The 15,918-nt window shown below is 39.4% G+C and overlaps 1 protein-coding gene across 31 annotated transcripts in view; it reads right to left on the bottom strand.

The window, feature by feature from the left end:
* The window catches only part of clasp2 (cytoplasmic linker associated protein 2), a 354,796-nt gene that overhangs the window by 115,843 nt on the left and 223,035 nt on the right, over positions 1-15,918 (bottom strand). For 18 of the 31 annotated variants that reach the window (XM_063066415.1, XM_063066422.1, XM_063066446.1 and 15 more), the window contains 3 exons: positions 8,287-8,313; positions 7,125-7,295; positions 3,674-3,781 (listed from right to left, as the gene is read on the bottom strand). In XM_063066415.1, coding sequence (XP_062922485.1) covers positions 3,674-3,781; positions 7,125-7,295; positions 8,287-8,313 — 306 coding nt within the window. The remainder of the gene's footprint in view (positions 1-3,673; positions 3,782-7,124; positions 7,296-8,286; positions 8,314-15,918) is intronic. The other 13 variants (XM_063066486.1, XM_063066501.1, XM_063066585.1 and 10 more) reach the window with 2 other exon arrangements.

Below are 15,918 nucleotides of genomic sequence, written 5' to 3'. Positions count from 1 at the left end.
GTGCAGCCGCAGACAAGTGCAATCCAGCTTGTCTTTCTGGAAGCAAACCGCTAGAGGGCAACAGTGACTGAAGGGGCCAGTCCCCAATCCAGCAGCACACAGCCAGCTGCAGCGTCTCCATCCCTAGCAGTAACAGGCAACCCCAAGGCATGAGGGCCTTGTCCACGCAACAATCCAGGCAGTGCAGCTCCCTTGCCATTGGTCTCACCAACGACCCAGTGAACCACCCACTGCAACCCAATGGGCAACAAGTACGACTCCACTACTATCCAGCAAATCACTAGTGGGGTACACCTGCATTACTGGGTGTTGCTAAGAGACCATAAGACCATAAGATATAGGAGCAGAATTAGGACATTTGGCCCATCAAGTCTGCTCTGTCATTCAATCATGGCTGATCCTTTCTTCCCCTCAGCCCCACTCCCCAGCCTTCTACCGCAACTTTTGCTACCATGTCCAATCAAGAACCTATCAAACTTTGCCTTAAATACACCCACTGACCTAGCCTCCACAGCTGCCTGTGGTAACAAATTCTACACACTTACCACTCCTAAGCTAAAGAAATTCCTCTGCATCTCTGTTTTAAATGGTCGTCCTTCTATCCTGAGGCTGTGCCTTCTTGTCCTAGACTCCCCCATCATGGGGAACATCCTTTCCACATTTATTCTGTCTAGGGCTTTCAACATTTGAAAGGTTTCCTTCTAAATTCCAGCGAGTACAGACCCAGAGCCACTAAATACTCCTCGTATGATAACTCTTTCATTTCTGGAACCATCCTTCTATGAACCCTCTCTAATGCTGCCACATTTTTCTTAGATGAGGAGACCAAAACTGTACATAGTACTCTGGGTAAGGCCTCGCCACTGCCTTGCAAAGGATCAGCATCACATGCCTGCTCTTGTATTCTAGACATCTTGAAATGAATGCTAATATTGCATTTGCCTTCCTTACCACTGACTCAACCTGCAAATTAACCTTTATTATGTTCTGCACAAGGACTCCCAAGTCCCTTTGCATCTCAGATTTTTGGATTTTCTCCGTTTAGAAAATAGTCTGCACATTTATTTCTACTATCAAAGTGCATGACCATGCATTTTCCAACACTGCATTTCATTTGCTACTTTCATGCCCATTCTCCTAATCTGTCTAAGTCCTTCTGCAGCCTACCCGTTTCCTCAACTACCTGCCCCTTCACCAATTTTCTCTATCCAGCAGAGTCTTGTGATTGTGAAAAAGATGCAGAGGACGAACAATTACACCTTTGTTTAGACCAGGGGATCCCAACCATTTTTATGCCATGGGTCCTGACCATTAAATGAGAGGTCATGGACCCCAGGTAGGAAACCCCTGGTTTGGACCCAGAGAGGCTGCTGCATCTGAGTGTGCTGCCATCTTCATTGGAAAACTTTCAAGTACCAATTACTAAAGTAGACCAGAGAATGAAGAATTAGTTTCTTTCCTTATCTAAAAATCTGACAAATTGTCTGATGACTATTTTGATTTAAATCTGAAACGCAGATACAAAATGTTGAACCTGAAATAATTTGCTCAAACTGAAAAGATAAAACAACTGCACCACTCTGAGCTCAGCAACATATTAGAAGAAATGATTTTGCTTCAGTGTCCTACTAAATAGGATTGAATCTGATGTTCAATTCAGAGCTTGGTTTCATAGGAATTGGAAGCAAGCATGGTAATTACAAGCCTTTAATACAGTTGGACACACCCTGTAAAATAGATCATGAATAATATAAAATGTATCTTGACAATTAATGAATCTGCTCTGTTTAGTGAGAAAGTATTGGTCAACTTACCAGTCAAATGAATGAAACAAAAATATACTCAGATATTAATATTTGCAAAACAACAGTTTTGTGCAAGAACAAATAAATCAAAATTCGAATATTGGAATATTGCCACCTCCATCATTCAAGAACAGCTATCTTTTTCGATAATATTTTTCTACCATTCACTGAATCTCCAAGTAAATTATATAGTTAAATAATCTACTGAAGCAATGCCATTCTCTCTGGTTGAATATTCAGTGAATTCTTCAGTATTGAAGTATATAGCTTTCTCATTCAATGCATGCTATAGTATACAATAAAACCAGTTAAATGACTTCCAGCTTCATGAAACTTTACACAGCATCTGAAGAAATGTGAAAGTATCATATCCAAAATTTTAATAACTATTAAGTATATTAAAACGTAAATTTAAATAAGTAATAATTACTTAAATAAGTAATTTCAGAATAACCTTAAATGACAATCCAATAACTTGGTCCAGTAAATGTGGAAGTTATGGTGATGTTAATCATCCTTACTGCAATTCATATACAGCTAACACAGCAATTATTGTGAAGTGCACAAAAGCTCAAATATTCAGAAATGTTCTCCTATATGCATTGACCTGACATCTGAATTGCAGAGTCATTTGACTCAGCACCCCAAATGGACTTTTGCTCTGAAATTCTGGTAAATATGGACCAAGCTCACTACAGAAGACAACATCTAAGCATCCTTCCAACTTGATTCTTTCCAAACTGTCATTAGAGTCTGACTTCTAATTTTTTGGAGATATTAAAAGAAACAAAAACTTTTTTTGCATCTAATCCTAATCTTCCTCCCTCTCTATGTCAGATTCTACATAGGACTCCCATCATTTTATCCCGTACTTCCTGATTTACTCGGTCAATCTGATTTAAGGGATTTTACAGTATTTTGTTCCAGAACAAAGTGGGACTAGATTCTTGTAAAGATTGCCACATTGCTTGGTTCTTCAACTTCCAGAAAACAGGTTTGCTAAAACTAATAGAAAGTATAGTGGATAAAGCAAAGGGAAGTTCCTTACAGCAAATTCTGACTAATGGCAAGTACCCACTCATCCTTTGTTTTTCTTAAAAAGGGACAAGCTATTTTGTATCTGTTGAATCTAACTAGACTGTCCATTCTAAATATTAACAGGTGATTTGGAAATGTAAACAGATTCACCAGGAATTGCATCTACTGATTCACCCTCTTCTCCATAAGAAATAATGATGATGCTGTAATGACCTAATAATAATTCAGAAGTTCCTGCCACATGAAGTGTTATAAATATTGTATTATATAGCTAAAATTAACATGTGATATTAAAAAGAATTCTAGAACTATGAGAAATTCATATTTCCTATTTTTGAAAATCAACTTTAAAGAAAACTTTCATAATATCCCAGTTCAACAGATTTAAGGGATTAACAAACTCTGTCTAAATATAAATTTTCAATTTTTCATGCCAGTATAATACTTTAACGATGGGAATAATGCAATGTGCTAAAATACTTTCCTTTTGTAAATCTATTCACTTCTTGTTTTATATCAATCAGCACTTCTATGCCTTATTTTTCAAACTGTAAAGATTTTAAATTGTTGAGATTTTCGAACTATCGGTTGTCTGACAAATGTGCAAACAACGAAAAAATACTTGGCTGGAAGTTATTTAACTTGCATTTCCAAAGCAGATACCAGATTCACTTAATGCACAGCCGCAAAGTAGTTAAGATGTTTAATGTCACATTCAATTATTGGAAATGGATAATGGAAGGAGAGAGCAGCCATATAGAACTACGAGCTGGATGGCAGTGGAAGAGAAATGGGTAGCCATGCATGAAGTGAGGACTCCTTCAACTTACCAAGTGGAGTAAAGGCTCGAACAGGACTGGTGTCTCTGCTGCTTTCACGACTGGTGTCCCTGCTGCAGCCCTGACTTACACTAGGTCGAGGGATACGACTGCCCCGAACTAGCAGGAATCAGGATGGGTACAGAGCAGCACAATTACTAAAACATCGAGATGCTGAAATATTCTTCTTGTAAAAATGTATCCACTGTCAAAATTGTAAACTCAGGTTTTCAAAACAGAAGGATGTTGGTTGTGGACTGTTGTCACAGCTCACTTAAAGAATGATCATCATCGTCACTGTTCTTCAGCCGGCAGTGAAGCCAACAGTTAATTTATGTTCTATTTTGTACCAACTATTCAGAGTGAAAATTTCAAAAAACGAAGTACTGAATGATGTTCAGTTAAGCAATGCTTTCGATAATGCAAAATATCAAAAAAAAACAGAGATATGAAGAGGTTGTGGGTTGAAAAAAGAAACAAAGCCTCCCTTCCTACTTGCATTCCTACACAGCTGGAACAGTATGTCTATCTGAGAAATAAAGAAATTACTTTCTTAAAATTATCATGTTATCATCTTACAGTTGATATGATCCCTTGGCTCCAGCAATAATAAATCAAAGATGGATCAGTAATACTATAAAGTTGCTTCACTTCTCCTATCATGTTTCAGTGATTCCCACATAATTAATGGTAAGAGGAAAATCAGAGCGATGTTGTTGCTCTTAGGTGGATTAGGCACATAATGATTTAATATAATGAACTTCTGTTCATTTCTACAAACTTGCCGAAGAACAGTTCCTAACATGAATAAATGTCAATGCTTTCCTGGTGTTAAATGAGAAGGCATCTCTCTCCAGTTGTCTCTGAACTGTTGACCAAGGTTGAATTGAAAGCAATGGCCAACCTAGTCACTTCAGCAAACCCAATTTAAAAATGCTCTACTGCATACTGATGCACAGATTTCAGGGATTTTTCCATCATTTGAACAAGAAATATCTGAGTTAGTCTCTGTATGAGTCACAAAACTGGTATGAATTTGCATGGAATCAAAAACAGATTTGGTAAAATAATAACCATTGTAACTAAACTAAGACGACCATTAAGACAAAAACGTGATGGGGAATTTTGAGGATGACACTGATAAGTGAAGTGATAGTGAAGACCAGAAGACACAGGAGCAGAATCAGGCCACTCGGCCCATCGAGTCTGCTCCATTTCATCATGGTTGATTTATTATCCTCCTCAAACCCATTCTCTCCTGCCTTCTCACTGTAACGTTTGCCAGCCTTACTAATCTACCCAAAGACTTTGCCTCCACAGCCATCTGTGGCAATGAATTCCACAGGTTCACCACCCTCTGGCTAAATAGATTCCTCTTCATATCTATTCTAAACGGATGTCCTTGTATTCTGAGGCTATGCCCTCTGGTACCAGATTCTCTTACTATTGGTAACATCTTTTCCACATCCACTATATCTAGGCCTTTCAATATTTGATAAATTTCAATGAGAACCCCCTCATTCTTCCAAACTTCAGTGAGCATAGACCCAAAGACATCAAATGTTCATCATACATTATTGTGCAAAAGTCTTTTTAGGCACATGTAAAAAAAATTCTGCAAAGTGAAGATGCTTTGCAAAGTAATGAAGAGAAAAATTTCTAAATATCAAAAAAATTACAATCAGTAAACAGTAAAAAAAAACACTAAATCAAATCGATAACATGAGGAATTCTGCAGATGCTGGAAATTCAAGCAATACACATCAAAGTTGCTGGTGAATGTAGCAGACCAGGCAGCATCTCTAGGAAGAGGTACAGTCGACGTTTCGGGCCGAGACCCTTCGTCAGGACCTGACGAAGGGTTTCAGCCTGAAACGTCGACTGTACCTCTTCCTAGAGATGCTGCTTGGCCTGCTGCATTCACCAGCAACTTTGATGTGTGTTGCTCAAATCAAATCGATATTTGGCATGACCACCTTGTGACTTTGAAACTGCATTAATTCTCTTAGATGCACTGTTGTGCAGTTTTATAAGAAAATCAGCTATTAAGTTGTTCCAAGCATCTTGCAGAGCTTGCCACAGTTCTGCAGACATAGGCTATCTTGCTTGCTTCTATCTCTCCAGGTAATCTTAGACAGCCTCAATAATGTCGAGATCAGGACTTGGTGCAATCCCAAGACTTTTGCACAGTATTCCACATTAACCCGTTCATTCATGGGATCATTCTCGTAAGTTGCTTCTGGACCCTGTCCAACGCCACCACATCTTTTCTTAGATATACAGCCCAAAACAGCTCATCAGGCTGCAGATTGTAATTTCCACATAATTTGCACCTGATACCCGCCAGATCTATGTTTCCTCATTTTTTAGAACTTTTCAGACTCAGCCATTCAGCCACTGATCAATACGCTATTCATGAGCTTGCAGAAATATTTGAAAAACTGATAGAAATCGCTCAGCAATTAGACTACCAATGTATGTTTAACCTCTGGAATTCTTTGCCCCAACGGTTGGTAAGTTTGATCATTAGAAGCATTTAATGTGGAGGTGGGTAAGAATTTGGTAGACTGAGGAAAAGAGGGAAGAAATGAAACCAGAGTAGGAGTAGTAATGGGGCATTGGACTAATAAAGTCTGCAACATCATTCAATCTTAAAAATAATTTTGTATTTCAAATCTCCTCTCATTCTCCTACACTCCAGGAAAAAAGGTCCTAATATGTACTGACAATACAGACCTTTTGACGTCTGCTAAGACTGAGGGCAAAGTTGAGTGACGGAAAGGGGGTTGGGAATCTTGCATTTTCCATGAGAAGACCAGGCAGTATGAAAGGCTTTACTGATCCAGAGAAAATGCAATGCAAACAAAACAAAAATTGCAGATGCTTGAAATGGGAAATAAAACAGAAAAATGCTGGAATCAACCAATAAGTTAGGCAGCTCTGTGAAAAGAGAAGAAGAATTAATGTTTTAGGTGGAAGATGCTTTAAGATCAAGAGTGAGCTTTGGCCACCTGTTGGCTACTGCCTATAATTGCAGATGGAAGCACAGCTAAAAAAAATGAATGGACCCTTCCCTCAGTCTGCCACTCTATAGGTGTGAAAGGACAGGCCAGTATTAATCAAAATATATTGAAGGATGACTTGCTTATAACGTGCTAATACTGCTGTCAATTTGTGACAAGCAGATGGGGCAGCAAGGTGTCACTTCTGGAACAACAGCAAGTGACAAAAAAGAAGTTACCAACAACCTACACTTAAACCAGAGGTTCCCAACCTGGGGTCCACAGACCCATTGGTTAATGAGAGGTGGGGGGTGGGGGTCCATGGCATTAAGAAGTTGGGAAACCTTGACTTATATCAAAGGTGGGAACTCTCAAAGGCCGCCAATATGGATAGGAGGAAGCATGAAACAAATTTACAACAGAACATAATTGAATAAATGGCATCGGAAGTTATTTCTTACCCAGAGACAATCGAGACGGGCTTGCTTCCCTACTGCATCCTTGACTGCGTGGTATCTTGCTGCGTTTCTGCCCTGCAGCTCCAGTGGGAATTGCCCGTGGAGCTCCAATACTCATGGTTGAAAGTGCGGTGCTGTTTAATACTCTTCCAGGAGAACCAGAGCGACTCGCAGCTGAAATAAAAATGTGCAGAAAACACTCCTGACTATCTGCTCCAACAGCAGTAATAAAACAAGTAATCAAAATAACTCATGTCCATGTGGTTGATGTAACATAGCACGAGCATTTGAATACAATTATTTTTTCACTGTTATTACATATATGCATGACAATTGGCCCATGTCTTAAGGAACATTTAATCTGGTTCGGCAGGTGTCATTAATGGGCAGTCTTAGCATTTCAAGTTAATCAAAAATTATTAATACAGTTTACTTTATTAACTTCCTCAAAAATTTTTGTAGCTACTAAGTCAAAAGTAAATTTAAAATGAATACAAACTGGACTAAATTATTTTGGAATGCTGCAAACAAGAACAGCGTATCATCAACTTAGAATTAGCAATCTTCCATATTTAAATATTTAAGAAAAGAAGGGACGTCGTGCGAGATACATAAAGTAACTGAACACAAAAGATTAAACTCCGGTGTTTAGTATATTTCAATTTAACCATAAAGATGGTCTTGATGCAATGATTCAATTGAAATTTGCATCAAAATGTCTGAAGCAAGTTATATCAGCCATTACAGAATCATTTAATTCTTTCTAGAGAATTTCCAAAATGTGGAGGATTAAAATGAAATAGTAATCACTGTAAAGAGGTGTCAGAAACATATGGTTCTGTAATCTGACTGGTTTTATTCATTTTTATCTGCTGTGTTACATCATCTGGCTGAGGGTCAATTCCATAAGAGATAGTTAGTTTTCGTTCATGCAAAGGGCACAAAGCATTTCTTTGGTTTGCTTTCCTATGCCTCCCTGAAAGATGCTAACATACCTATAACTCATTGTGCATTTTGCATTGATTTTGTACTTGGTTATATTTCTCATATGATGTAGAGAGAGCAGACACACACACACACACACACACACACATTTATAACTGCAGAAATGCATGAAAATGCAAGCATATCACAGACAACACATCTAAAATCTAGAGAATCTTACCACAATTTGGGATGGCTGACTGTGATCCTGAACAAGTATAAAGGCATGAATACGATTTATAAAGAGATAATTTTGTTATTTCGTTTTGGAAATCTATGATGAGGCATGGACAAGGTAGATTTACATGAATGACAAATGAAAGAAATGAAGCTTTTGACATTCCACAAGTTGTGATAAAAAAAATCTGATTTATATATACTGTATATTGCAGGTGACAGTTGCACCCAAGTATCAGAGTACATTACACTACTCTAGTTAATAAGTAACTGATGACCAAGACCATTTCTCTCATTTCTTACAGAAGTGCATTGTGTCTTGCATACAGCTATTTATGGGCATGCACAGTGATAGAATACCTAAGATTACAGAGTATCCTAGATCCTAAAAAAGCAACAGACACCCAGCGATGACAATTTTGGAATGATTTTAGTACATTAGGACCGGTCTTTGAGGCATGCAGCATGTAAACAAGCATTTCGCCCATATCATCTATGCATACCAGTGGGCGCCAGTCTATACTAATCCAATTTACCAGTACTTGGACTAACTGAGGTGATTTAAGTGCTTGTCTAGATACTGTTTAAAGGCTGTCAGTGACTCTGCTTTGACCACTCTCTCAGGGAGTGTGTTTCACATACTCAGCACTCTAGGTGAGAAAGTTCCCCTGCAGATCCCCTCCAACTCTCTATCCCTTACCCAAAATCTAAAATTTCCAGCGTTAGTTACTTTTGATAAAGAGAAAAGACCACCCAAAAGTAACAGGGACATCGAGGAGCAGATAGGAAGACAGATTCTGGAAAGATGCCATAATAACAGGGTTGTCATGGTGGGAGATTTAATTTTCCCAATATTGATTGGCATCTCCCTAGAGCAAGGGGTTTAGATGGGGTGGAGTTTGTTAGGTGTGTTCAAGAAGGTTTCCTGACACAATATGTAGATAAGCCAACAAGAGGAGAGGCTGTACTTGATCTGGTATTGGGAAATGGACCTGGTCAGGTGTCAGGTCTCTCAGTGCGAGAGCATTTTGGAGATAGTGATCATAATTCTATCTCCTTTACCACAGCATTGGAGAGGGATAGGAACAGACAAGTTAGGAAAGCGTTTAATTGGAGTAAGGGGAAATATGAAGTTATCAAGCAGGAACTTGGAAAAATAAATTGGGAACAGATGTTCATGGAAATGTACGGCAGAAATGTGGCATATGTTCAGGGGATATTTGTGTGGCATTCTGCACAGGTATGTTCCAATGAGACAGGGAAAGGATGGTAGGGTACAGGAACCATGATGTATAAAGGCTGTTGACAATCTAGTCCAGAAGGGGGAAAAAAGCTTACAAAAGGTTCAAAAAACTAGATAATGATACAGATCTAGAAATCTATAAGGCTAGCAGGAAGGAGCTTAAGAATGAAATTAGGAGAGCCAGAAGGGCCATGAGAAGGCCTTGGCAGACAGGATTAAGGAAAACCCCAAGGCATTCTACAAATATGTGACGAACAAGAGGATAAGATGTGATAAGAGGAGGTAGTTGAGGTACTTAATGAATACTTTGCTTCAGTATTCACTATGGAAAAGGACCTCGGCGATTGTAGGGATGACTTACAGTGGACTGAAAAGCTTGAGCATATAGACATCAAGAAAGAGAATGTGCTGGAGCATCAAGTTGGATAAGTTATCCAGACTGGACAAGATATACCCCAGGCTGCTGTGGGAGGTGAGGGAGGAGACTGCTGAGCCTCTGGCAATGATTTTTGCATCATCAATGGAAACAGGAGAGGTTCCAGAGGATTGGAGGGTTGCAGATGTTGTTCCCTTATTCAAGAAAGGGAGTAGAGATAGCCCAGGAAATTATAGACCAGTAAGTCTTACTTCAGTGGCTGGTAAGCTGATGGAAAAGATCCTGACAGGCAGGATTTATGAACATTTGGAGAGGCATAATATGATTAGGAATAGTCAGCATGTCTTTGTCAAAGGCAGGTCATGCCTTACAAGCCTGATTGAATTTTTTGAGGATGTGACTAAACACATTTATGAAGGAAGAGCAGTAGTTGTAGTGTATATGAATTTCAGCAAGGCATTTGATCAGGTACCCCATGCAAGGCTAATTGAGGAAGTGAGGAGGCATGGGATCCAAGGGGAACTTGCTTTGCAAATCCAGAATTGGCTTGCCCACAGAAGACAAAGAGTGGTTGTAGATGGGTCATATTCTGCATGCAGGCCGGTGACCAGTGGTGTGCCTCAGGGATCTGTTCTGGGACCTCTTCTCTTCGTGATTTTTAAAAATGACCTGGATGAGGAAGTGGATGGATGGGTTAGTAAATTTGTTGATGACACAAAGGTTGGGGGTACTGTGGATAGTGTGCAGGACTGTCAGAGGTTACAGCAGGACATTGATAGGATGCAAAACTGGGCTGAGAAGTGGCAGATGTTCAACCCAGATGAGTGTGAAGTGGTTAATTTTGGTAGGTCAAATATGATGGCAAAATATAGTATTAATGGTAAGACTCTTAGCAGTGCAGAGGATCAGAGGGATCTTCAGGTCTGAGTCCATAGGACACTCAAAGCTGCTGCGCAGGTTGACTGTGGTTAAGAAAGCATACAGTGTATTGGCCATCATCAAACGTGGGATTGAGTTTAAGAGCCGAGAGGTAATGTTAGAGCTGTATAGACCCCTGGTCAGACTCCACATGGAGTATTGTGCTCAGTTCTGGTCATCTCACTACAGGAAGGGTGTGGAAACTATACAAAGGGTGCCGAGGAGATTTACAAGGATGCTGCCTGGATTGGGGAGCATGCCTTATGAAAACAGATTGAGTGAACTTGGCCTTTTCTCCTTGGAATGACGGAGGAAGAGAGGTGACCTGATAGAGGTGTATAAGATGATGAGAGGCATTGAACATGTGGATAGTCAGAGGCTTTTTTCCCCAAGGCTGAAATGGCTAACACAAGGGGGCACAATTTTAAGGTGCTTGGAAATAGGTACAGAGGGGATGTCAGGGGCAAGTTTTTAACGCAGAGTGGTGAGTGTGTGGAATGGGCTGCCGGCGACTGTGGAGGCAGCGGATACAATAGGGTCTTTTAAGAGGTTCCTGGAGCTTGGAAAAATAGAAAGCTATGGGTAACCCTAGATAATTTCTAAAGTACGTACATGTTCGGCACAGCATTGTGGGCTGAAGGGCCTGTATTGTGCTGTAGGTTTTCTATGTTTCTAAAAAATTCTTGCAGTCTATCCTATCCATACCCCCTTGTAATGAATCACCTCACATTTATATGGATTAAATTCTATCTGCCATTTCTCAACCCATTTTACCAACTCCACCAATCTTTGTGCCAAACTTTACACCCGCATAAAAATTGTTCACATCTATTACAAACAGCATGAGTCCCAGCAACGATCTCTGTGGAACACTATTAGTCAGAGACATGCAATCTTGAAAACTGCCATCTCCTATCGCAAACAAAAAGCTGCAGGAACTTAGAAAATCAGGCAGCATCAATGGAAAGCAATAAACAGCTGACATTTTAGTTAAGGTGATGGGTCTTGGGCCAAATTATCGACTGTTTATTTCCCACCATAAATGCTGCCTGACCTGCTGAGTTCCTCTAGCATTTTGTGTCTGTTGCTCAAGATTTCCAACATTTGCAGAATCTCTTGTGTTTATGATCTACCATCACATCTGTCAAGCCAATTTGGCATACTGTGCTCTAAACTTTTCACTCTCATGTGGGACCTTGTTAAAGGCCTTACTGAAGTCCATGTAGTCCACATCTACTGCAATACCCTCATCGATGCACTTATCTCCTAACATAAGTAACTGATGCCCAAGACCATTCCTCTCATTCCTTACAGAGGTGTATTGTGTCTTGCACTCCCAACACCACTCCCTCCCATATATCCACTTCACCTTAAAATTCTAAAGCCTAGGATGTTTGAGTTGCCCATCCACCCTGTCTTTCAACTATGTCTGAGCAATGTCAACAACAACATAATGCTATGTGTTTTCTGAGACGCCTAGCATTAAAATAGTTGCTGTCCAAGTTGCATGCCATCTTGGACAATGTCTCCCATCCACTACATAATGTACTGGGTGGGCACAGGAGTACATTCAGCCAGAGACTCATTCCACCGAGATGCAACAGAGCGTCACAGGAAGTCATTCCTGCCTGTGGCCATCAAACTTTACAACTCCTCCCTTGGAGGGTCAGACACCCTGAGCCAATAGGCTGGTCCTGGACTTATTTCCTGGCATAATTTACATATTACTATTTAACTATTTATAGTTTTATTACTATTTATTATTTATGGTGCAACTGTAACGAAAACCAATTTTCCCCGGGATCAATAAAGTATGACTATAACTATGAGATGCAATTTCAGAATCAGATTTATTATCACTGGCATGTGATGTTAAATTTGTTAACTTAGCAGCAGCAGTTCAATGCAATACATAATCTAGCAAAGACAGAGAGAGAAAAAAATAAAATAAAAAACATAATACTAAATAAACAAGTAAATCAATTACGTATACTGAATAGATCTTTTTTAAATGTGCAAAAACAGAAATACTGTATATTAAAAAAGTGAGGTAGTGTCCAAATTTCAATGTCCATTTAGGAATCGGATGGCAGAGGGGAATCGCTGAGTGTGTGCCTTCAGACTTCTGTATCTCCTACCTGATGGTAACAGTGAGAAAAGGGTGTACTCTGGGTGCTGGAGGTCCTTAATAATGGATGCTGCTTTTCTGAGACACCACTCCCTAAAGACGTTCTGGGTACTTTGTAGGCTAGTGCCCAGGATGGAGCTGACTAGAATTACAACCTTCTGCAGCTTCTTTCGGTCCTGTGCAGGAAATTACCAGACTATTTTCCTCTATGTTTCAGAAAGAAACTATGGGGATGGAAAGGAATTTAGATTGTATAATAAAACTTGGTCCCAAAGTACTAAAATTTACAAGAACATTGACATTTTTAATGTAATAATGCAAAATGCACATTAAATTAACATAGAAATAAAGAAAAAAAATTCAATGATATGAATTAAGTCAAATCACGTCAGTTTTATCTAACTTTGGAGCTGATTTTTGCATAGGTACAGTATACTTGAGGTTAATAGCTGATAAAGCTGTATCATTATTGAGTAATACAAATATCACAATTTTCATGCATATGGAATGAAATTAAACACAGTTTTTCAAGTGTACTCTTGAATAAGAAATATTCACCAAACTGCAAGCTTAGAACCAAAAATAAATGGAGCAAAATTTAACATGAAAACAGTGGAAGACTGACATTCTGTTTCCTGCCCTACCACAACTGAGAATAATAGGCATTGTAAGTGCTTTCTACACAAACTAAAATTTATAACACTCAGGACAAGCAAACTCTAAAAAAGATGAGCTTCAAATGTATGAGAAATTAAAAATAAAGTAGTAGTCAGCTACTAAAGCAGCAAGCAATGAATCCAGGAGTTTATTCTGAATTCAAAAACAATACATGTGCAGCACTGAAAAGAAGACTTAGAAGACAACTAAGAAATGGGTTTTCCAAACATATCTGCCATTTGAAAACATGTTCAAGATATTTTTGGTTGCAGTGTATGCAAGACACCACAATGGTATGAACATTTGTTAAGGTTCACCTGGTTTGAATCGATATTTGCAAAAAGAAAGGATAGTTGCAAATTTGATCAAGAATTTAATGATACATTTGAATAACTTATCAAAATATACCGTCAATGAATAGTGTTTGACACAAAATGGCTTCCCAACAATCATGCTCCTGGATTGCAAGTTTAATGTAAAATTACATATACAATATTGGTGAAAAAATAGTTGTTACCTGGAATTGATAATGAACACAGATGCAAGTAACTGACAGCATAAGTGAGGTGGCTAATGGAGATAGCACATGTTGGATGATGGGAGGGGTGCAAGAATTGATGCATTAAAAAGCAAATGCTACACAAATATGCAAGTGTTCAAAACATCCAGCATTTCTTTTAATTATTTTTATGAAGTTATATAGATTCTGACCCACGTGTTCCTTTCCATTTTTATTGAACCTTTGCGAACTACATTGAACAAAATAATCCTGTTAAGGTTCTCCCTTATGTACTAACTTTGCTCCTTACTTTCTCCCACCATCTTCCCCAGTGTTTCTGGCTTACAGATAGTATCTTTCCTCAGTTCAGTACACAGCTGAGATCAACACTTGGCATTGATTCAGGTTATGTTTCTCACTCATCACATTTCAAAACGGTAAATGGTGTGCATTTCTTTACTTTATGAGTCAGTGGTGAAACATTCTAGTGAACAGATCAGAAAAATCACAGGCTCAATCATGAATGTAAGCTGCAGTATACTTAGTGTAATCACCTTGTATTTTGTGAACGACATACACAAATTGCTGGAGGAACTCTGCAGGTCAGGCAGCATCTACGGACGGGAATAAACAGTCGACATTTTGGGCTGAGCCCCTTCATCAAGACTTGAAAGGAAGGGGGTGGAAGCCAGAATAAGGTGTAGATTGGAGAGGGAGTACATGTTGGCAGGTGATAGGTGAGACCAAGTGAGGGAAGGTGGGTGGGTGATGGAGGGGGGAAGAAATGAGAAGCTGGAAGGCGATTGATGGAAGAGGTAAAGAGCTGATGAAGAAGGAATTGATATGAGAAGACAGTGGAACATGGAAAAAAGGAAAGGAGGAAGGTAACCAGAGGGGGGTGATGGGCAGGTGAGGAGAAGGGGTGACAAGAGGACAAAAAAAAAGAGGAGGAGCAGGTAGGACTACTTAAAGTTAGACAAATCGGCATGCTGATCTCTGTTAAGGCTCATGTTTCAATGTTCACTGCTGTACTTTGTAGTTCACATTCAAACAGGAAAGACTTAATCTAATTTTCCTCTGCCGAGTTCAGGCATTAGAGACTTCTATAATGTATAATACAGAAATATACAGATTGTGTTCATGCAGTTTCTCCTCACAGAGTTCACGAATACTGCCTGCCCAATGTTCTGTGGTCCTCCTGAACAAAAAAGATGCCACATCTGTGCATTGGTTTTCAGCAGCCTCTCCATGCCCCTGCAATTTTGCAGAGCATTCTTGCATCTTTCCCCACACCAAGGCAGCATGCATACTTTATTTATTTATTGATTGATTGATTGATTTATTTAGAGATACCGTGTGGAACAGGCCCTTCCGGCCCAAACACCTGCCCGGCTTAGCAACCCACCTATTTCACCCTGGTCTAATTGCAAGGCAATATTCAACCACCAATTAACCCACAAACCGGTACGTGTTTGGACTGTGGAGCACCCTGAGGAAACACGTTCTATCACAGGGAGTATGTATAAACTTCTGCAATTGAACCCTCTGACACACCGAGCTGTAACAGCGTCGCACTAACCGCTACTGTAGCGCTTTTTATATATTAAAATTCTCCAGTGATTGAAAATCACTGCTATTGTGATATGTTTCTTTAACAACATCCTGCATAGAATGCACCACGAGGCACGACTAAGAACCTGCAACAGATCGACTGAATACAGCAGGCTGAAGTAAACACAGAATGGAACAACGTGTGAAGATTTTGATTTGTATGGAATTCTTGTACTCCAAAGATAATAAATAATATTGCCTTAA

This window comes from Mobula hypostoma, chromosome 1 (assembly GCF_963921235.1).
Source record: "Mobula hypostoma chromosome 1, sMobHyp1.1, whole genome shotgun sequence".
In the NCBI taxonomy this organism is placed as follows: domain Eukaryota; kingdom Metazoa; phylum Chordata; class Chondrichthyes; order Myliobatiformes; family Myliobatidae; genus Mobula; species Mobula hypostoma.
This window is presented reverse-complemented; position numbering and strand designations above follow the sequence as displayed.